The sequence below is a fragment of the Cynara cardunculus genome (assembly GCF_001531365.2).
Source record: "Cynara cardunculus var. scolymus isolate 2C chromosome LG 11, CcrdV1, whole genome shotgun sequence".
Classification (NCBI taxonomy): domain Eukaryota; kingdom Viridiplantae; phylum Streptophyta; class Magnoliopsida; order Asterales; family Asteraceae; genus Cynara; species Cynara cardunculus.
Genome location: NC_037538.1, coordinates 5,482,930 through 5,506,611, shown reverse-complemented (window position 1 = coordinate 5,506,611; position 23,682 = coordinate 5,482,930). Strand labels below are relative to the sequence as shown.

The following is a 23,682-nucleotide window of genomic DNA, read 5'->3' as shown; positions in this document are numbered from 1 at the left end:
ATATAACATGATTTTGGTCATATATTTCCATATCATTTTACATTTACTTGATTCAAACAGTCTTTTAATTCATATAAGCTTTATTGTTCCATTCATAAATTCTCAGTACCCTTGTTTTTGTATTTTCCCATCGTCATATGTCATTTCCTTGTCCAATTGTCAAAATGAATATCTGAAACAATAATGGTTTTCAACGTCGCAAAAGCATATTAAGTGACGATCTTATTGCTTAAAGCGTGATTGTGTTTTACTTAATTACAGGTTTTCATGCATAATGCAACGCGATGCATCTTCATTTTCAAACCGACAACTTGAACCCTAAATCACAATTCATGTTTCAGTTCATTATTGGTCCCTATCGGTGCTTTTTTTTTTATCTCGTGTGATTTTAATAGAACGAGAAAGTTTACAATCGGATTAGTTTTATGGATATTGGATCATATTTTTAGGGTTCAACACGTATACTGTATTTGAACATATTTACCATATTATGCTTATAGAGTTCAAAAATAAAAAAAAATTAGAAGTTGTATTATGAGGTAAACTTGAATTTTCAAAAAGTGAAGTGGATTTTTATAATATAATAGAAGGGTACTCGAGCAATGCAGCATGATACATTAAAAACAAAAATTATATTTGTTACGCCATAAAATAAAGTAATTTTAAAATCATCTATACTATCTTATAAACCAGATTTATCAAAAGTCTTAAAAATAATTTTCCCAAGATGAGATTCAAATTGATATTCACCATGGGTTATTAAAAGTTATCTCATTCATCTCTCACTAAATTGCTCTAAAACTCTCGGTCTCGCTCTCTTGATTCTTTGCTCTTGGTGTAAATCAAACACATTTGTGAAGTCGTTTAAATATGTTGGATTTTAAATATATTGGATTTTAAATTGTCATACAATTTTTTTATTGATAGACTGTAATTGAAACCATAACTCTTATTTACTCAAATTGTATTAATATGTAAGGACCAAGTGTAACTTATATCATTGTTAAATCTTCTATAATAAAACCAGTGAAACTTCGTAATCGTTAAAATTCACGGCTTCCGCTGCATTGCACAGATACACAACTAATATTTTATAGAAAAAAATATAGTAATACCCTAATGGGCTATTTGGGCTGTAATAGTGGCCCATTAAAATAAGCCCATATTTGAATTTGAATGGTTACATACCAAAAGAGAACGCAAACTTCCAAGTTTTCAAGTGTTGCCAACGTTTTCAAGTATTTTCTTTCTCGTGTCCAAAAGAAAGCAAAGAGAGAAACCCTAGAGAAAACTCTGCAACTCCAACAACTGATCTCTGCGGTCTTACACTTCCATCTCCAAACATGCAGTCACCAGTTCTCGTTCTCAGTAAGTTTCTCTCTCTCGCACTCACAGACATATATCGAGGATCATCAGTTGTGATTTCACGATTTGCTACTGATTTATCTGATAATGGTGGTGGGGTTTGTGTTTATGTTACTTAATATTGGCTTACATTGATCTAGTTTAGACAGTACTGTCACACTCGTGAGAGTGAGACCTTGTAGATCATAAGGTTTACCATCTGGAAAACTCGAAAGCAGACTTATTTTTTTTAATGCTTAAAACTTGATCTCCCTGGTTGGTGTGAGTGAGGACGAAATGATGGTTTTGATGACTGTTTAAATCATAACTGGGTGTTGCAAGTTTACACGTTTAGTTGTGAAATGCTATGCATATACGAGGAAATACTGTATGCATTTTACTGAGAGATTTGAATACGTGGGTAAGGGTGTTGAAAAATGTTCTGATTCCAAGTTCATAACTATTCGTGACTTCTGTTTCAGAAGATATTGTGAAATGTTTTGACCTTCTTAAATTAAGTTTTACTATCTTTGTAATGCATAAGTGGTGTTTTTTTCTCTTCATTATCATCGATTTGTCACCATCCATTTTCAATCGCATAAGTTTGATGTGGTCACTAGCTTAATTCGATAGAGTCTATATATACACATATTTTCTGGAACAAGTTTTGTGTGGCCTTACGTGGTTTAATTTATAATTTTCCAAGGTGTTGATTTGGACCCTGTCTGAATCTTACACTTCTTTTCCACATTACCAGCCTGTTATGGAATTATGACTTAGGTTTGTAAGTTAATGTTAGGCAGAAACTTGTGGAGGTCGTATTGATGTTATCATTTTAATGAGGATCACTTTGTGGAACAAAGTTATACTTTGTTTTTGCATTGTGGACCAAATTGTGGACTGGAGGGAGTATGAGTTTCAACAGTGAGCTTTACGAGTCCCTAATATCACATGACACACCTACTAGCTTTTTGTTGTGGTCAGGTTTAGATTTCCTCCAGCTTTTTTCATTTTTTAAGAATTAATCATAACTTATGTAGAGAGGCCGAAGTCTATTTTACGGATAAAGAAAAAGAATGTAGATGGTAGGAAATTATTATCACAGAAGAACATCATTAAAAGCATTCCTGCATAGCACTGAAGTATCATAGGAAAAATGGACTAGAAGGCTCTTGTGTCTTTATTGAAGAAAATAAAAATCACTAGTACTGCTATCATACTAGATATGGAAAGTATTCTAACTATTTTTTTAATGGGATGATGAACCAAATCAATTCAATACCAGCAAGCTTTTTTATTCCTCCAGAATTATGTTACTTTATGATGACCATGTGTATACAATTTGAAATGCGCAGAGGATTCCCTCACTCGTGAATCTGGAAGCAAGGTGCATCATGCAAATATTCAAGCCTCTAAGGTGAGAAATTCGTTTGTGTTGAATTGTCATCTTATTTTTTAAGCCAATCATACAACAGGCAGTCGCCATAATATTAAAACTGGTATTCAACTACTTGACCATCAATTCATTATTATAAAGAAACTTTGAAGTTGTTCATTGTTTTATATGCTGATTGTGGGCTGATTACTGCATTATCTGTTCACGTTTTTCAATAGTATATATTTCTGATGCAAAACATGTTGTTTTTGAGTCTTTGGATGGTCATGGGTACAAAATTTGTCTCTTCAGCTTGTTTATGAAATTGTTCTCTTACTTGTTTGCTGTGTCTTAACACGTGAAGTGAGATTAGTCTTCTCAGATATATAATGTTTAGGCGATGCAATCTTGTGCAGGCTACTAGCACATTCACCACATTACCCACCTTTAATCAATTGTTAAAGGGTTCAGCTTTCAAACATTCGTAACAAAGCTATATTTTCCAGTGCACTTTACAGAGATTTGTCGAAATCACGTGATACCACAGGCACATGATAATGTGATTTCTAAGTGACACACTATTCAGAATTAGCATTTGGTATAGCTGCTCTTTGGTTCCTATTTTCATTTAACCAAGGAGATTCTTAATTTTTTTTGCCCCAATGGATCATCTACTGGACAAAACTGAAAAGGAAGCAAAAAACCTTTAATCTCTTCATTATTGGTTCGTACTTCATGGGGAGTGGATAGAGCCTACTCTAATCTCTTTTATGCCTTTGGTTGTAATTTCTGTCTTAATGCAAAAATCAATTCCTGGAAGTCTTATTTTTACCTGTGGTCTGAACCAGGAAGGATTTATATAAACCCTTGCAATCTTTTGTCAGCATCCTAAGTGATTGTCCAATCGGTATCTCCACAAGATTAAAAAGAGTAACGGGTTTAATTTTCGTCCTCTCCCTTCTTTGGTGTCCTTTTATGATTTGTGCTAGGTGGACATCAACACCACGATAAGTAGTAACATTACTCATGTCAAATTGGCATTTGGTCGTTCTTGCAAAAACTAAACTTTAGAATAAGCAGGCGCAGAGGCATGCTATCGTGGTATAATAAAACATCATTGATCCTAAAGATAGAAGCCAATTTCTGTTGTTCCAGTTAAAAAAGTAAAAGATAAGAGGGAAAGCTGTAAAAGACACTCCCTGATGCAAGATGTTATTGTGATGATGGAACAGTAGCAACTTCTTTAGTCCAAGGCCCACATCAAGTATCCACATTGCCAATGTGGCAACAACACACTAATAATCAAAACATTAGATGAGGCCATGCTCTAATATCCTTAATTCTTTGTCAATTTACCTAATGTATATGTTTTGGACTGGAGATCAAATTACATTGTACTTGGGCTGTTTCATCTTGCGTTTGGTATCGGATTTGTTCATTTGAGCCAAACTTTTACATTTTAGAAAATAGCACATCTTTTAGACGACTTGATAGTAAATGTGGATACCTTACATGGGACAGAGGGATTATTACTAAGATCTTTCTTCCTATGTACCTTTTAATCACTACTTTTAAGTCCATCTTATAATTTACATACTTTCTTTCTTTACAGGCAGTTGCTGATATTATTCGCACCACGTTGGGTCCAAGGTCCATGTTAAAGATGCTTCTCGATGCTCAAGGAGGTGCTTAACTTTCTAACATACATGCATATGTATATGTGTGTATATATTTGTATGTACCTATCTATATATGTCAAGTGGTTCAAGTGCTTTTGCAATTGGTTCCTCGTTTGAAGCCTGCTTCATTGGCTAAATGAAAATACAACAAAATATTATACAAGATCGTGATATTCTGCTCTGCTTGTATGCAAAGATTAAAGTGCTGATCATCTTTTTCAATCCTTAAATTTTATAATAAATAGGATTTTGAATAGTAAAAATTACACATGATGAGACGGCATCCTTTCCCTTTCCGGCATCAAGGAGTCATCTAGGCTATAAGGTGTCACTGAGCCCAGAGTCACCGATTCTTTTGCATTGCTGTGAAGATTATTGCCTCCAAGTGACATGGGGGAGACAGAGACGGAGAGCCAGAGAGAGAGAGAGAGAGAGAGTTGCAACACTTGCTTTCTTTCCCTCTTTTCGTCAGCAGCAAGTGAAATGCATGATGTTTTATGGTTTGAAGCGAATACAGGATTTATATTTTTCTAATTGTTGGTTACAATATTAAATGATATAAGATCCTAAGGCTTAAGGAATATAATACAACTCCCATACTGTTGCCAGGTGATTTAGAACCCTTATGAAGGGACCCGTTGGATAAACTTTTAACCTTGTTGCCTTAAAACCTTTGCCTAGGGGTGATTTGTCTTTATGATCTATTAACGTATCCCCTTTTTTGTATATTTTGGCCATTGCATGTCAATGTGAGAATATAATTTTTAGTGATGGGTGCATTCTTTTTTGGTAGGTATTGTGGTCACTAATGATGGAAATGCCATTTTGCGGGAGTTGGATATTGCTCACCCAGCTGCAAAGGTAGTTATGCTGAATGATTTTACTCAAAATATTTATGACTGAACACCATTTTTCAGTTTCTTTTTTATTCTCTAACCCCAAGTTTGGTACCTCTTCTATTCAGACACAATTTTTTGTAGATTGTACATAGGCTTCACTATTATCTATTTTCATATACTTCTCCATGGGCCTTTACATATTTTAAATCTTGAATTTACTAATGCTTCCATGATCATTCCTTTTATTTTTTCAGTCCATGATTGAACTAAGCCGCACACAGGATGAGGAAGTTGGTGACGGAACTACATCAGTTATTGTTCTTGGTATACCTTTCTTATACATTTTATTGTCACCCTTTATTGTGGCAGCAACTATTATGTGGCTTTTAATTAGAGCAAGGTTGCATTAAAACATAAAATATCAACAGATCATTTCTGGTACCTGTTTATTAATTTCTATGTCTAGTTGTACAAATGATCTTTAATTAATTAAAATCATTGTTATAGATCTTTCTGTTTTGTTGTGCTTAATTGATTTTTGCTATCTTTACTTGTTACTGATTGTTGAAGTTCAAATTTCTAGCTGGTGAGATGCTTCATGTTGCAGAAGCTTTCATTGATAAGAAGTATCATCCTACAGTTATTTGCCGAGGTATCCTTTTCTTGATTTTATACTATTCTGTTGATCTGCATAATTTATACAGCATGGTTGTAAGGAGTTTTGCATTTGCAGCTTACAACAAGGCTCTTGAAGATGCTCTTGCTGTGTTGGACAAGATCTCCATGTCTATTGATGTGAATGATCGTAAGTTCCATCATTGCTCTTTCTTCTTATATATCATACATATTCATGTATACTTCTATGCTCTTCCCCTAGAATATGACACTACAGTGTAATAATAACATAGAATCTAGAAAAGTTCAACTGCTCAAATACATTTATAACGGTATAATCTTTTCAGTTGTAGAGAATGATGACCTTTTTAATTTTTTATTTAATGAAAAGTGAACACAGGTGCAGCATATATAGTTATTGCTCGTTGTTAATTGAATTTTTTGTAGTGGATAATTAGTCTTTCAACCTATTGCGCAGTAATACTATCCGAAGTTTAGGACATGTATGCAATCAGTAGAGTTACTGTTTAATTGTTGACTACCCATGACCCATCTTCTTCTCAAGTTCTTGCACTCTTTACCTCTCAACTTATCCTTTGGATCACCTGGTTAATGGATCTCTATTAGCTTCAATACGGGATTTCCATCTCATTTTTATAGTTTCTTTGTTATTATCTGATACGTGAGATCACTTTTAACATTGATCCTCCTTCAAAGCCTTCAATGATGTTGGCAGGCCTTTCACCTGCCTTCAAAGCCTTCCATGATCATTTGAATCACATGAAAAATAATTGAATGTGCTTTTCTTTCCATTACACTGTTTTGTCGTTATTGTTGTCATCATTAAATATAATTCTCACATTACAGGTTCCATGATGCTGGGTTTGGTGAAGAGTTGTATCGGCACAAAATTTACCAGTCAGTTTGGGGATCTAATAGCAGTAAGTATTTCTATTTCTTCTTCCTCTTCTTTCCTTTTTTAGGCTTAAACGTATCTACTGTTTTTATGAGCAGTAAAGATGACCTATCTATTTACATTTCGAAACAATAATCTTCATGTTTTTCCTATAGCCATAATTTTTATTCTTATTTTACATTAGTTTGTGACCTTGTGTTGCTTTATATCTAAATACAAATTATATTTCTAAAACCTTATGATAATAAATGATTTACTTCAGAAATTAGTCTGAATATTGTTTTAACCCAATTTCAACTACTTCAGTGAAGGTTTTGTTTGGCTGCCAACCTCGCTCTTAATTTTGTGTTTTGCTCACCGTCACTTTGTCATCTTCTAGGATCTAGCACTTGATGCAACAACGACAGTTGGTGTCGATATAGGCCAGGGACTTAGAGAAGTGGATATTAAGAAATACATTAAGGTTGAGAAAATTCCAGGTGGCCAATTGGAAGATTCTAAGGTCCTCAAAGGTGTTATGTTTAGCAAAGATGTGGTCGTCCCGGGAAAAATGAGAAGGAAAATTGTAAATCCCCGTGTCATTTTGCTTGATTGCCCTCTGGAATATAAGAAGGGAGAGAACCAGACAAATGCAGAATTGGTCAGAGAAGAGGATTGGGCAGTACTCTTGAAAATGGAAGAAGAGTACATTGAAAATCTATGCGTACAAATACTGAAGTTCAAGCCCGACTTGGTGATCACAGAGAAGGGGCTTAGTGACTTAGCCTGCCATTACTTCAGTAAAGCTGGAGTCAGTGCCATTAGGAGATTAAGGAAAACCGACAATAATAGAATTGCTAAGGCATGTGGAGCTGTGATTGTGAATCGGCCCGATGAACTTCAAGAATCAGACGTTGGAACTGGGGCTGGACTCTTTGAGGTAAAAAAGATTGGTGATGAGTTCTTTGCCTACATTGTTGATTGTAAAGATCCGAAAGCATGCACCGTTCTTCTCCGAGGTGCTAGCAAAGACCTTTTAAACGAAGTGGAGCGGAACTTGCAGGTATTTTGTTGATGCAATGCTTGATACTTCTTTTGTCCCAAAATAAGGATCCACCTATTTTATTTTAGTTTTTCCCAAAATAGGTCCACTTTCAGAAGAGTCCAGTTTCTGGTCCTTCCCTTAATTATGAGATGGAAAAAATTCATTACTTAATTTTTTTATGATAAGATTGTCATTTGTTGATAAAAAGTTCAATAATTACACATCTCTAAAACTGTCTGCATTTTTTTATTTTGGGCGTTTGTTTTGGGACGGAGGGATTATATATACTTCCAAAAATTTCGTTGATGCAATGCTTGTTATTTTATTGCAATTTAAGTACATCCAATGTAATACCTCTTTCTTGTTGATAGGATGCTATGTCGGTGGCTAGGAACATCCTAAAGCATCCAAAACTTGTTCCTGGTGGGGGTGCCACTGAGTTGACTGTTTCTGCAACTCTGAAGCAGAAGAGCTCATCGATAGAAGGCATTGAAAAGGCAAGTTCTTTTGATATTTTAACTTGGATCATTTTTTCTCATTTACAAATAAAAATATGCGGGCTATCTTTTTCAACTTCTCTCTCCGTGTTATGAGGATGTTGATTTCTTTATTTATTGAAACAGTGGCCTTATGAAGCTGCAGCCGTAGCATTTGAGGCGATACCACGAACATTGGCACAGAACTGTGGTGTCAATGTCATTAGAACTATGACTGCTCTTCAGGGGAAGGCAAGTTACCTATTTTCTTGGACCTTTTATTCACTCGATGTTTCTCCCTCTAGAGAAAAAAGGGTTAATTTCTCTTTTCTGATGAATTCATGAAAAGCGGTTCCAATAATGATGTTCCCAAATTAAGTTTCACTACCTGGGTTCCCTACCCTCATGCCTCTATTGAAATCTGTCATTGATGATTAGCCTAAATTTTGAGTCATACTTTGATACGATTCATATTTTGTATAACATAATTTCAAACCCTTATTTTTGGTACCCTCAGATGTGATTTCTTAAACATATGAATCAGATCAAATTACGTTGTATTTTCATGTATTCAAATGTAACCAACCTAAATGTTTGAGATGTCACATTTGAGGTACCAAAATGGAAGTTCTCTAAAGAAGTTTAACCAGAATAGGAACCACTCTAAAGTATGTTGCATTTTTATGCTATTTGCCCATTTTAGAATGGATTCACCTGATGCAACAGATGTCTGGGTCCCTTTTAAGATGCAATCAATGATTTTGTAGAAGTCCGTTCAATGACAGTTTTGCTGGTTATTTCTTTACAGCATGCAAATGGGGAGAATGCATGGACCGGGATTGATGGGAATTCGGGTGAAATTGCTGATATGAAAGAACTTAAGGTGCGTACCCGTCTTTTCCACCGTTCACCTTCTTTTAGATGATAATCTTCTATTGATATGTCGCGGGTGTACAAAACTTGATGCTCGAAATCTACCCCTGCCCCCTCCTTGTCTGTTTTTTGTAGATCTGGGATGCTTATAACGTGAAGGCACAGACCTTCAAGACATCCATCGAGGCTGCTTGTATGCTTCTAAGGATTGACGACATTGTGAGTGGAATAAAGAAGAGGCAAGCTCCTGGAGCTAGTCAACCATCAAAACCCACTATTGAGCAAGAAGGGGAAGCCGACAATGAGCAAATGATTCCCGAGTGAAATAAAAGGTAATCCGTAACACATTAATCTAGTTTTGTGGGCAAGTTTTTCACTCGATCAAAAATCGCAATTTCTTTTGTGTTTTATTGTTGTCAAGTCCCTGCTGGACTAGTTGGCTATCCAAAATTTTGGTCGTTTTTATGTTTTATGGTTGGGGCTGCCTGCTGTGTTTTTATACTTTGAATCCTAGTATTTGGTGTTCATTTTGTACTGTTGACATTGTATTGTATATTAGTTGGTTAGAGTGGTAGCAATCTGTATCCCGTATAACGTGGGTTTACATGATCTGAAATGATGAGGGTGAAAAGACAATGTTACCCATGTTTAAATGTGTGCATGTGATGCTGGGGAATTGAGTTTTCTGTGACCCAAATGGATTTGATTTCGTTAAATTTTATGGTCTTAAATCAGTTGATATATCAAGATTTACAACTTGTAATGCATGAGGTACAAGCCAATATAGCATATTGCTTTATATCTTTTGTAGTTCTGTATCAAAGTATTGTTCAACGATGGTGTTTGATATGTGAGATAAGACACGGACAAAATGATGAAAAACTGTTTGCACTGTTTAGTGCGATATTAGACTGAAATAGGAAGGAACGGAGGGGCCGTTTACCCAACACTTATCCGGTAAGGGTTTATCAGTAAATTTAACACTATCATTTACTTACCAAGTTAGATTTTAGTCCAACAAAACGATATCGGACGCAATAATTTACCCGGTAAGCGCTTACCATGGTAAGAGTCGTCGTCCTCACTTACTGGGTAAGACTCTTGGTCTTTGTCTCGCTCTTACCAGGTAAGATTTTTGGTCCTTGCCATATTCATCCGATAAGGTAATGAGACTTGGTGTTCACTTACCAGAGTAAGCGTTTGGTAAACAACCCTGAGTGGCATATAAATGCATTTTCTGTTTCACCAAAATAGGTGAACATAAATTTGAGAGATTCGACAAGATTAGTAAATTACTATATTATCCCATCTCAAATTGAAATCACAGGATCTTACGATAATCTGCTACCTGTCAGTCTTATTATTGTTTTGTTCAATCAACTTCTGTCTGCCTACCAAATACCTCCTTTGAATAAACTTACGCTCGTTGCATTAAAACCCAATCAGGCGATTTAACAAGCGTCCGTGAATATTGTTCACTATGCAGGACTAAGCTACATGTTTCGTCTTTGTGGTTAGATGCCCTTAACGGGGTTTGTCTCTTTTTTGAAAATTCAACCAATCGTATCTATGTGGTTGCATTTTTTTAACGAGTTGTGTCTTTGTAACTGTATTTTTTAATGAGTTTGGTCTTTAATGCACAAAGGATGTAACTCGTAAAAGTGCAACCACAAGGATACGATCCATTGAATATATAAAAAATAGACAAGAACCGTCGAAAACATTAGTTCGAAATATGTAATTTACTCACCATAAAATGATGGTAGAAATGGTAATTTCGGGCCAAACCTTCTTTTATTTCATCTTATTGACTTACCTGTATTTATTTTAAGATTATACAAACGGTAATAATATATTATTAAAGTCGGTAAATTCAATGAAAATGTTAACTATGATTTTATATTAAAGTATTTTACCATAAGAATGGCCGATAAAAAGGTAAAGATGGCCTAAAAACTTTAATCATAATTTTGAATATACCAAGTTTCAATCTAATTAAGTTCGTAACGTCTACCAATTTCGCCATACACAGATGGTGCATGGCTGTCGTCAGCTCGTACCGAAAAATGTTGGGTTAAATTGAAAAAAAATATTAAGTTGAATATTTTTAGTAAGTGCTTACCGGGTAACGAAACGGATAAATTATCCATGTTATAAAACTTTTGTCCATATCCATACCATACCCATTATGATAGCGGTTAACGAAATAGGTAATAGATAAATGGTAAAGAAATCATGTTGAATTACAATAATATTGTTAAAAAATCAACATGTAAAATATAAGTTTATAAATATAATTTTTATTTTATATCTAATTTTTTTCAATAAATATTATGATATTATTTTAAATATGTTATAATATGATATTTTTATATCAGAATATAAAAATCTAAACAAAAACATAGATGACATTTGATTCAAAACGAAAAGGTGGTTGTTTTTCTGGAAAATATGTAAGGAGGTGTTTGGGATGCTTAAAACAACTTATGTTTTTTTTTTATAAAAGTACTTATTAATTTATTATAAGTAAATGTTTAACTTTTTCAAAAACTTTTTATTATCAATTTGGGATCGGTGTAAGTTGTTTATCCAAATATTTAAAAATATTTATTATCGATATCACATCGAAATAAGTCAATAAATTGTTTTTATAAGCCATGTGAAGCATATTTGTTTGTAATCTTGTAGAATTTTACAGAGAATCGATAGACCAGTCACCTGAGTCAATGTGGATTATGTATAGATCTTATGAAGTTTTCCATCAATGGCGGTACAGCTCTTCGATGAGAACACAGATCTGCAGAAGTCGAAACCCTACCTCAATAAGTGTCTCACCATCAAAAAGAAACCCTAGCCAAACCAGATATGCGGAAATCCCTGAAATAACAGCGGTGCCTTCAAAGAGATCGGAAAGGGAAATCGATTACTGTTGTTTGTCTATGTTGGAAGGGATATCTCCGGCGAAGGGAAGGGGCGGCGGTGGTGGAGTAGTCACGTGAAGCGATCAATTAGGGCAGGGATGAAGTCACATAGAACATTCGTTGAATTAATGGTCTTCGCGATATCATGCGCCAAGTCACATCGCATTCAAATACGCGACTTTCGCAAATCCCCCTCGCAGTTCATGACGGTTTCTGTTGAATTCTGTCACAAGATGGAGATCTGGTAACAATTTCACTTGGCATATTGTAATCATTTTTCACAATGCTTGGATCAAATACTGCTTTGATAGTTTGATGCTTGGTCCTACTGGTTATTGGCTGTATATAGTTGCAAATTTGAAACTTTGCTGGTAGCCTATTTTCACTTATTCACATGTGAATATACATATAACACAGTTACTTCCTGCAACACTTTTCAAGTTGTTAGCTACTAGATTTCATAACGTTCATGGTGAGTAATGATATGCTTGAGTAAACTCGAAATGGTGTTGTAACTAGTCGTAGACATGTAGTTTCTATAACAACTAGGGATGTGGTCTCAAGGTGCGTTTGGTAGAACAATACACATTAGATGGGAACATGGTAGGACCAAGTGAGCCAAAAATGCATTTTCTATTCCATCAAAATCAGTGGAACAAAAACGAGGGAGATGAGAGAAGATTGACAGATTACTAAACTACCTATGTCAAATTGAAACCCTAAAACCTTCCAATCCGCCTACCTCAAACCCGCTCGTCCATCCTGTACTGTCTTGTCCACGTGCCAAATACACCCCAAGGGAACACACCAATATCTAGTCGATTGGGTTCTCTTCTTGCCGGTCTTGGAAGTGGCATGTTACTTATGATATCATGTATTTAAATTAGTCCCACCATTTCTAGACCCCTTCAAACTGGATTACCCTCTATAACAGTCAGCAGTTGGAGTCCAAACTGTTGATGAGCCAACTTGACTATCTTTTCTAGTATCAGAAACCATGGATCTTTGGGTCTTCATGGAAACAACCTCTCTACTCCTTGTGGTAGAGCAAATGTTTTCCCACATCTTACCCTCCCAAGACTTAGATATGATTATTTACAAGTATCTGATATATCATTCTTCAATTAAGCATGGATTGTTTTTACCATTTTAGTGCGAGCCTAGTGTGGATGATGCTAGGCTATGTACGAAGCTTTTGAGCAATTGCAGTATATCCCATCCAGAGCTGGAGGTTGGGGATATGATGTACGCATACCTGACCTCCATCCCTAATCGAATCTTCATTTTAATCATGGACAGGAAGAAACATTTGCACAACTCAAACCTTGGCAGAGTGCTTCAATTGCAGTTGTATTCCTTATGACCCATGTCTTTATATGTGATCTTTCACACATTTGGTGAAAAGATTGTTCAAGTTTTTTGATTAAAAAAAGTCAAAGTCAAAGTCAATGATGATTTGCATATTTTTTCCACATCCCAACCAATATTTAACCAATCAAGTAGTATCTAAGAGTAGTTGGTCCACTTCCCCCTTCCCAACAACTTCAATATATTCCTTAAGTTGTTGGATTGGTTCATCAGCTTATTCTCCCACAATACATATACATACATACATGCGTATGTTTTTTCAACCCCACAAGTTATTCATTGGAAAAATGATAATTCCATTATGCTTCAATTCCATTTTGGAAAGGTTGTCCAGGCGGTGGCCGTTGCTTATCTACGCCACCACCTGGACCACCATTTTGACAGTCACCGTAGCGGTGACCTCTTTTGCGCCAGAACTGGCGTATGTGTGGGCCGTAACTCCAACTTCTTCCTTCTCTCGTCCATGCCAAGTTCAAAAGGAAGGCATGGTGCGGGTTCCTTTTGATGTGCCCTCAGAGCTCTTTTGCCTTCCCGCCGAGATGTTTAAGAAGTCCAAGATGGACTTGGTCGTGCCGCCCATCTTTGCGGCGGTCATTGTTGCGGCCTCCGCCTGCTTGGTCCGAGCTCTTGGCTTGTGGGAGGTGGATGAAGTTGAGGCTCAATGAGCTAGAGACAAAGATTGTATTCGTCGTTAAAATGCATTCGTTACACCATATTTTTTTTTGTTAATATGGTTTAAGAAATTAACTAAATTTATCATAAACAACATAATGAACGGTCTCACATCTTATAAGATGTGAGAACATTATGTCATTTACGATGAATTTGATTGATTTATTAGAGTTTATATAATATTCAAATATTTAATCGAAAACAATAGTTTTTACTTTTTTGTTATATCCATGTATAAAACTTTGAAATTTCAGGGTTTTGTGGGTAAACAATTGAACAATATCATATTCAACAAGCGTTGTATTTTACAAGACTATGGGATCGTTTACCAAACGCTTACCCGGTAAGCGCTTATCAAGTAACATTACCTCACCGGATGAATATGGTAAGGACCAAGAATCTTACTTGGTAAGAGCGAGACAAAAACCAAGAGTCTTACCCGGTAAGTGAGGGCGACGACTCTTACCATGGTAAACGCTTACCGGATAAATTGTTGCATACGATGTCGTTTTGGTGGACCAAAATCTTACCCGGTAAATAAATAATAGTGTCAAATTTTACCGATAAGCACCAACCAGGTAAGTGTTTGATAAACGGCCCCTATCTCACAAAATTTATTAGTAGAGTTTTTGTTTGTATTAAGAGCATTTTTAATAGATTTTTTAAGATAAAGATTTTGACGATTTTTTTTTTTTTACCGGGAGATTCTTTGAAATAAAGAAAAGTAGGAGAGAGAAAATAAAATTCTCTAAATTCGAAAATTTCCCTTAAAATGATTGTGTAGGAGTGAGAAATGATATATCGTTATTCTACAATCAATAAGAATTTTTGAAATTCAATATTTATGATAAACTAATATTTTATTAAATATATTAAATATTTTAATAATATAATATGTAAAATAGAACATCTGTGTTGGAATTGAATATAACTATTTTTGGAAATTTTGATTTTTTATCATCCATTTTGAAAATCTTTTAGAGATTGCTCTAAGGATACTATTTGAAAATTTTTGGTCCAAAAATCATATGCAAATGGTACCAAAATTTGAATCACATTTAAACAATATAAATCCAAAATCGAATCACATTTAAACAATATAAATCCAAAATCGAAAACATGATTGAACTTTAAAAATATACAAATCAACACAATAATAACTGATTTCCATCAAACTTAGGTGGCCCAAGGGTTTGACCAACGGTACATGGGTAACTGACAGCGATATGTATGAGTACTTTTATATAAAAGTACTCATACATATCAAGTAGAATCCCCAAGCCATTATGTTTTTAGTAAGATGATATTTCAGAAATTGATTGATTGATGAACATATATGATAAATGTAATTTATATTCATATCTATTAAGCTCGTTTGATTTGGTATGATCGAAATGACTAAACCCAACCAAATACGCATTTCAAAACAAACCGAACGTTTTAACATTCAAGAATTACACATATAGACTATTAGCACCGCGTTTTAAGGCAGGAAAATAAGGGATATAATACTTGGGTCTGAGAACGTTTACGCCATGATGACTTGTAACCCGTTAAATGTGGCGTGAAAATTAGGAGCGTTGAAGAGCAGAATCGAGTAGATGGTTGCTGTAGTCCCAAAGCTTCTTAGCCAACTTAGGATCTCTAGCAAAATCACTTGCAGGCCATTCATTGCAATCCAGAAAATACTTGCCACTGATCCCTTTCAAATTTGGGTGCAATGCTACATAACATGTTGTTGCTGCCCCCTGTTTATCATAAAAAAATTACAAATTTATATGCACAACTCAAATTATATCGGGCTTTTTGGCCTGGCATGAGCCCGGGCTTACTAGGACCGGGCTTTCCAGGCGGGAACTTCTTTGTGCATCTCTACCTAGTATTGCATCAAGAGTACCTGTGGGACATTTTTCCATAGAACATAAGTGAGCAGCTTCATAATTCCTGCCAGAGATCACATAGAAAACAACTTATGCCTCTTTAATATGGTCATCTTCACATACCAACACACACACACACACACTTACTCATGAGGTTTAAGGAATGTCTCATGAGATTTGTCATTATGATCCCTGGGTGTACAGAATTCACTGTAATATTTACCCCTTCTTCCTGCATTTCCAATCAACTAAATTCAGAATCTCCCACAGAAGGAACAAACAGGAATGAGTAACACGAAGAACACCTTTAAGCGTCGGGAGAGTTTATTTGCGTGCAATATGTTTGCTAACTTTGATTGCCCATATGCCTTTTTGTCTGAATAACTGATTCAGACAACATGTTAGGGGGTACATGAGAAAAAAACATCCGTATACATCAGTCTAGATACTAAAACAGATTTTGTCAAAGAAGCAACTTCCACGTATTACCTGTTTTTATCATTGATTGCATCAAATCTGATCCCTTCTTCATAAGTGTGGAGATGAGCTACTGATGACATGTTTATGATTCTACCCTCGATACCCGTAGCTGAAGCAGTGTTCTTCATCTTGTCAAGGAGCAGGTTTGTCAAGTAAAAGTGACCTGAAAATGGTCATGCCATTGCCATGGTGATCAAGATAATGAAGATGTTATATTTTCTGGGAATATTAATTAGGTATATTACAATGAGAGGGCGACCAAAGGTTCCTCAATTGAATCCCTCAAATGCCATAACAATGAGAGAGCAACTAAAGTGTCATTAGTCTAGCAGTATCCGAGTTAATGGTAGAGCCTGACCTCCAAGAGTTCAAACCTACCAAAGGTCAGGAGTTCTGGTGAGGAGTATGCTACCCTCAAGTAAATTTATGTGAAATTTTTTTAATTAAATCCATGAACTTCTGATGAATATAATAAACTCATTTTTTAACAAGGCAAAACGTCATGAATTTAATAAAAAATTTATATAATGTTATATATCTAAATGACTCGCTAGCTCAATTACCTTCATATGACTTGCCTCTATTTCAAAACAAGTGTTCCCATAATAACTTAGAAATACACCGAAGGGCATTGAGCTAAATAGCCCATTTGGCGTAAATAAATATTATGTAATGAGAGGGCGACATACCTAGATGATTTGTGGCGAATTGCATCTCAATCCCATCTTGTGTGAGTTGGTAGGGGCAGAACATAATACCAGCATTGTTTCTAGCAATTTGAACATCTTTCTTAAATTAGACATGCGTTTATTCTATGTGGTACATTAGAAAACACATAGATGCTACAAGAAAATCAACTGGAGAGAAAAAGGCTCACATCAAGACGTTGAGGGGAAGGTTAAGAGCGATGAAGTTGTCTGCAAAGGTCTTGACTGACTTGAGAGAAGAGAGATCGAGATGAAGAACATCAATCTTAGCATTTTCATAGCTTTTACAGATGGTTTGTTTTGCTTCATTTGCAGTCTCCATGTTTCTTGCAGCTATTATAACATGAGCTCCTCTCAATGCCAATACTCTTGATGTCTCTAATCCAATCCCACTTGCCCCTCCTGCATCCATTTCACATCCCCACATCAAGCAATTTATTTCAAACATGTAAAAGTCCTTTTGTCCAAGGGAAGTGGAAATAAAAAGATGCTTACATAAACACATGTAATTGTTTTATTTAAAATGAATTTATTAAATTGGTGCATGATTTTATTCTTTCACTTTGTATATTAATATAATTGATGGACATGGATGAGGGGGGAAAATTTGAGAAATGAGATTTTCTCTATCTCAATTAAATATGGTTTTTTACATGGAAGATTGCTAAAAATATTGATTTTAATCTACATAAGTTTTATATATATATTTTTATCAATACTTAAATGTTTTATTTTCTTTTTAAATTTTGCATTTAATCCAATGTTTAATTGGGATCCCGATGCATATAGAAATAAATGATCCACTGGGAGCAAGAATTTCCATTGTTTCTCAATAACCTAAAATGGTATACAAACCGATGTTGTACTTTACCCTTCAAATTTCCTACGAGTTAAAGGAATGAAAATTTGACATTAAAAATAATGTAATATAAAAAAGAGGATCAAACAAGAACATGGTTAAAATAAGAGAATAAGAAAAAAAAAACCTAAATCACATCTGAAACACATACGATTTTGCATGCAATTATGGAACACGGTCAATGCAGCGTGAAGATCATCGACGAAAATTTAACTTATAGATATCTGGCTAAAAAAACCTATGATTGAACAAAAGCTTGTACGGTGGGGATCAACCGAGATTCAATGATGTTGATTTACTACAAGTTCTATTTCAAGTAAAGTTCGATAACTTTAAAGTTGCATGTCATCAATTACTAGAGGTAAGAATGTACTAAAATTATAACTTAAAAGATTAAAAATAACAAATTGATAAAATGCAGTTATAAATTTATAACCACTTGGTTTGTAGTGCACGGGTTAAGACTCAAAGGGATATAGTAGAAATTTAATCTTCCCTATGTTCGAATCCAAGTCGCTGCTAAAACCCTTACGGTGACTCTAGACAATTCATAGTCGTTCGAGGGATTAGTCGATTTATGTAAATTCGCCTAAAATCCCAGTTTAAAAAAATAATGTATTGATATGATGACATTATTACTTTCCGTCCAATAAATAATTTTATCCCATTGTAGAAAAGAATGTACTATATAACATGGTTGTGTTTTGACAAGCCAAAATGAGAAATGTTTAGTTTATAAAACATCCTATATGCCATTTTGGTTGTAGCATGTGAGTAGAAAAATTGCATACCTCCTTTATAAATAAAATATAGAAAGGTATATATAAGATATTTATATATATGATGTTACCGTGTGTATTTTATATACTTTTGGCAAATAAAAAACATAGAACGACCAACATTATTAATAATAAATATATAAAGGTTTATGCATATAAGGTATTTATGATGGTGTACTTTTATATATATATATATATATATATATATATATATATATATATATATATATATATGAGCGATCAAATGAAAACCACTCCAATTTGTAAAAACTGTAAAAACTACTCTCATCCATCGTAATCTTATGATATTTTTTTCATGAAATTGTTTAATCTTGTGAAATTGTTTCATATAATACTTTTTTTCATGAAGTTGTTTCATATATGGTCATGAAATTGTTTCATATACTACTTAATGAAATTTTAATGAAACTGTTTCATGTATTTCTCTAATATTAAAATAATGAAGATGATAATATCCATAATTAATATCCTCCATAATAAAAATGATTAATCAACCTCTTATAATTACAAAAAATATGAACAAAATGAAAAATTATGATTTATATATAGGGGCTGGTTCAAATACTAACCAAACATATTGTGCAAACTATGTTGTATTCATATCCGGAATTAACTTTATCGTTTCATTATTCTGAAAATGTTTTACAATAAGATTATCCATGTATTTTAGACGAAACGAAAATCTTTTACACTTAGGTGGCGTTTGTTTTTTAAGAGGTGCTGAAGTCTGAAGTCTGAATTCACTTCTGATTTTTAAGAGGTGGTGCTGAAGTCTGAAATCTGAATCAATCAGACTGTTTGTTTTTTGCGTCTGAAATCTGAAGTTTGAAGATGAGAGATCGAGTGTTGATATGGATCGACAGTTGATAGAGTTGAGAGATGAGAGATCGAGACAGAAGAGTTGATCCAGAGAAATCGAGCGTAAAGAGATCAGAGTAGATAGGCGACGATTTGAAATAAGAGGTTTCTCAACCACTTAAATTTTCAGACTTAATAAGAGCTTTTAAGCTCTTAATTGGAAAAAAAAAACACACTGAATCCTCTTATGTCTGACCGATTCAGACTTAAGAGAACATTAAGAGTTTTTTTTATTAAAAACAAACAGCCCCTTACACAACCAATATCAATATATGTAGAACATCACTTGAAATCACGAACATGAACACAAAAGAATAAAGAAATCAGAAATATCTCATGATCAATTAGAGGTATCTTTTAAGATTTGTAACTCCCAATTAATTATTAGGGAGTTACAAAAAGGTTAAACTACAAAATCACCCCTGTATTTAATTCATAAGTTAGATTTGAACCTAAAGTAAAGAAAGAATGTGATTGGTTAGCCTTGGTTAGTATAGTTTGCACAATATGTTTGGTTAGTATTTGAACCAACCTATATATATATATATATATATATTGTGCAAACTATACTAACCAAGGCTAACCAATCACATTCTTTTTTTACTTTAGGTTCATATATATATATAGGTGGGTTATTATGTAACCCGTTAATTTTTACAACCAATACAACTCAATTTCAACCGTCCATTTAATTTGATGAATATGTGATTTAATAAAAGTTTTGATTTGTTTCATAATATAAAATATTGATCATAATTAATGAACTTTAGTCATTTTCCATAAATATTCAAATCATAATAAATAAACTCTTATCATTTTCATAAATATCTCAACTGATTGAGTTGCATTGGTTGTACAAATGTGATGAGTTGCATTTGAAAACGTCATATATATATATATATATATATATGATTTTGGGTAAAAATAAACATAGATCTTTCCACTCAATTGATTGAAATAATCAAGATTTAATAAACGACACTTTAACAACTTGTGAAAGCTGTTTTTTATAAATTTAATATTTAAAAAATTACATTTTGCTAAAATGTCACTTGTTAAATGTTGACATGGGAATATCACTTGCACAACCTATTAAAATGTTACTTGCTAAAGTTGTTAAACTATTAGAGCATCTTCAACAATCAAAAATCAAAATCTCCAAATAAAATTTTATATTCAATTAGAATAGTTTCTCCATTTTGAATATTACATCATAAATTATAGTTATTAAAATGCGTAAATTATATTTTTAGTCCATATGGTTTATTAAAAAATGCAATTTTCGTCTATGTGGTTTAGAAATTGTGGGTTAGTCCCTATGGTTTATACCTGATTGTTATTTTTATTGTTTTGATTTACAATTTATTATTGTTTCGGTCCTTGTAGTTACATTTCTTTATTGTTTTGGTCTAAAGATAGAATTTAGTCCATAGATGAAAATAGCAATAAATTGTAAACAATAGGGACTAAAATTATAATTTCTAAACCACAAGAACAAAAATATAAATTATTAACAAACCACATTCATAATTTACTCTATTAAAATATTAAAAACCTTTCATATAATTTTTTTCTCTCAAAGATTCCATTTGGTAGGATGAATAAAAAATAATTGTTTTTGCATTAGATAATCATTTTTTTAGAGTTCTCTGAATTTATAGAACTTTACCATCTTTCTTCTTTTTCTTCATTTTAGAGAAGGTTGTGACGAATCTGTTGAAGCAAAAAACCTCAAATCTCTATTATGGAGAATCTGGAGGTGTTTTTACCTATTATGTCAACATTTCGCAAATATCATTTTATCAACATACAAAATAATTAATTTATAAATATTAAATTATTAAAAAAATAGATTTCATAAGTTACTGAAATACAGATAATAAAATCATGATTGTTTCACTCAATTGAACAAGAAAACAACTATAAAAATGAATTGGAGAATTCAAAATAATTATTTTAGAAAATTTCCCATTAACTAATAGTTTACATCGGGTAACAATAGTTTTAGACTGTCGTAATTTTTTGCAATGTTCTAATTATATTGAATTGTTTTGTTAGAAAGGAATAGCGAAAATCTAATACACACATTTCTAGAATGCTCAATTGTTAATCAAGATTCTATTAATTCGGGGAGCTTTTTAACTATTATGCAATGGTAAATGAAAATGGACAAATATATTAAGCAAAAGCCAAAGCCAAAGCCAATCGGCGTATCCATCCATTTTGGCACTCTCAAATTATATTTTAATGTACGAAATACATGACTGCATTCATGATGGAGTAAGTTTTGCAACTACTTCATCAAAAGCTACCACAAAAAGTGAATGTATAACGTTGGATGATGACGTTTAAATGCTAAAAATGTGGTCGGTTTCTGTAAGAACCAACAAAAATTAATTAAAACTCCCAGGACATGATCAAAATCGGATCAATCCAACAGTCTCAATTGATAATCAATGAAATCAAATTCGGTTTTTATGACCGATAAGCAACGAAATCAGATACAGGTTTTTTTTAACTGGTTAAGTTTTGTGATCAACGATTTGTATTTAGCATTTCTGATTAGCAATAACTGTGATCAAATAATAACCAACATATCAATCCAAAAATTTCAGTGTCCGGTGATCTGAATACGGTTTCAAGGCTCCAGCCAAAACAACATATGCTAATGTAAAGTCGTTATGAAGCAATTGCTAGTTCGTTTGAACTCAGCAACTCGATTGTTCATGTCTTCATCTCAAACTGAATTCCCTCACACATACTGTGTGATCGAGAGGATGAAGAGTCGAGAGAAGAACGATATACACACGCGCCGATCAGTGTGCGCGTATTTTGATATTTCTCTAAATGTAAAACAATTCATGTTTGTTTACCTGTAATGATGACAGTTAGATTGGCGGCATCAATTCCGGCGGTCGCTTGTTCGGCGGTGGTGGCTGATCCAAAGCCACTAGGGCCTGGCCATCCTGTTATCAACGAAATTATTCCCATTCTCTTACTTGATTTGATCTGTGTCTCTTTTACTCTCTATGCACTCTCAGTCTGAATTTGCACAGAGAGGGTTTGGGACGGAAATATATAAGCTGGAACTCAAGGAGGAATGATGGAAGCAAATGCCTAAAAATGAAGAAGCCAACAAGCGGTGCAATTACTAATTATGTCTTATATTTTCTTACTTTTTAATTAAAAATATATATTTTAATTTACAGATAAAAATTCATAATCTCTACTATATTATAAAATATTTGACAAAAATCTTTATAATCATTTTTTATATATAAAATATTGTATATTAATGTATATTATTTAAAATTCAAGATTACAAGTAAATTACGCATAAGTACAACTTATTAAAGCTTTATATTTGAATTCGTGTAACTAACTGCAGATAAACATAATCAAATAGATGATACATATTCATTTTAAAATATAAAAAATATAAAATATAATTAAAATAATTATTGACTTCTAACAAAATAACTAATTATTATTTTTATAAGAAAATTATATTATTAAATCAAATATAAATTACTTCGTTATTGAATCTAAATTAAATTATCTAAAAAATTGAATTANTTATTAAATCAAATATAAATTACTTCATTATTAAACCTAAATTAAATTATAATTAAAAAATTGAATTAAAAAATTATATAAAAAATGAGAAATTTTAAATGATTAATTTGATACTGATATCGATATATTTTTGTTAAATTTATATTTTATTCAAAAATAAAAACATTATCGATTTCAAAATCGTATAAGACCATATAATAATATCGACTGAAATAAAAAATAAAATATTAAAAATCAAGATGTATTTTGTTGTATTACGTGAATACCCTTCTAGTATTAAAAAATCAACTTCATTTTGTAATTACTCTTAGTTTTAGAAAAAATATTAAGATGATATATTATTATTATTTAAATTATATTTTCATTTGTTTTTTTTTTTTATCTTTTATGTAATTATAGCGGTATTTGTGCTAAAAAAAT

General features: G+C 33.2%; 3 protein-coding genes across 3 annotated transcripts; 2 read left to right on the top strand and 1 right to left on the bottom strand.

Annotated features, from left to right (window-relative positions):
• The first annotated feature begins 1,227 nt into the window (after positions 1–1,227).
• LOC112521142 (T-complex protein 1 subunit gamma) lies at positions 1,228–9,862 on the top strand. The gene is made up of 13 exons (XM_025129839.1): positions 1,228–1,368; positions 2,700–2,761; positions 4,332–4,404; positions 5,192–5,259; positions 5,492–5,561; positions 5,821–5,889; positions 5,971–6,042; positions 6,720–6,793; positions 7,148–7,810; positions 8,164–8,289; positions 8,416–8,520; positions 9,077–9,151; positions 9,277–9,862. The coding sequence occupies exons 1-13, from the start codon at positions 1,344–1,346 to the stop codon at positions 9,463–9,465; spliced, it is 1,671 nt and encodes a 556-aa protein (XP_024985607.1). The 5' UTR covers positions 1,228–1,343; the 3' UTR covers positions 9,466–9,862.
• A 3,855-nt stretch (positions 9,863–13,717) lies between these two features.
• Positions 13,718–14,127, top strand: LOC112520998. The gene has a single exon (XM_025129620.1). The coding sequence runs from the start codon at positions 13,718–13,720 to the stop codon at positions 14,093–14,095; it is 378 nt and encodes a 125-aa protein (XP_024985388.1). The 3' UTR covers positions 14,096–14,127.
• A 1,371-nt stretch (positions 14,128–15,498) lies between these two features.
• On the bottom strand, positions 15,499–22,702 carry LOC112521483 (short-chain dehydrogenase TIC 32, chloroplastic-like). Its single transcript, XM_025130372.1, has 8 exons — positions 22,560–22,702; positions 17,340–17,571; positions 17,152–17,231; positions 16,472–16,625; positions 16,288–16,366; positions 16,130–16,214; positions 16,000–16,046; positions 15,499–15,850 (listed from the first exon to the last, which is right to left on the bottom strand). The coding sequence occupies exons 1-8, from the start codon at positions 22,675–22,677 to the stop codon at positions 15,674–15,676; spliced, it is 972 nt and encodes a 323-aa protein (XP_024986140.1). The 5' UTR covers positions 22,678–22,702; the 3' UTR covers positions 15,499–15,673.
• Between the last annotated feature and the right edge of the window lie 980 nt (positions 22,703–23,682).

What these genes read in the sequence shown, in the direction of transcription:
- LOC112521142 (XM_025129839.1), top strand. Translation starts at nt 1,344, where the DNA reads ATGCAGTCACCAGTTCTCGTTCTCA. An exon ending in TACATCAGTTATTGTTCTTG is followed by an intron (nt 5,562 to 5,820) that starts GTATACCTTTCT and finishes TCAAATTTCTAG; the next exon opens with CTGGTGAGATGCTTCATGTT. An exon ending in TGACTGCTCTTCAGGGGAAG is followed by an intron (nt 8,521 to 9,076) that starts GCAAGTTACCTA and finishes ATTTCTTTACAG; the next exon opens with CATGCAAATGGGGAGAATGC.
- LOC112520998 (XM_025129620.1), top strand. Translation starts at nt 13,718, where the DNA reads ATGATAATTCCATTATGCTTCAATTCCATTTTGGAAAGGTTGTCCAGG.
- LOC112521483 (XM_025130372.1), bottom strand. Translation starts at nt 22,677, where the DNA reads ATGGGAATAATTTCGTTGATAACAGGATGGCCAGGCCCTAGTGGCTTT. An exon ending in CTTCCCCTCAACGTCTTGAT is followed by an intron (nt 17,232 to 17,339) that starts GTGAGCCTTTTT and finishes TCAAATTGCTAG; the next exon opens with AAACAATGCTGGTATTATGT. An exon ending in TATGGAAAAATGTCCCACAG is followed by an intron (nt 15,851 to 15,999) that starts GTACTCTTGATG and finishes TATGATAAACAG; the next exon opens with GGGGCAGCAACAACATGTTA.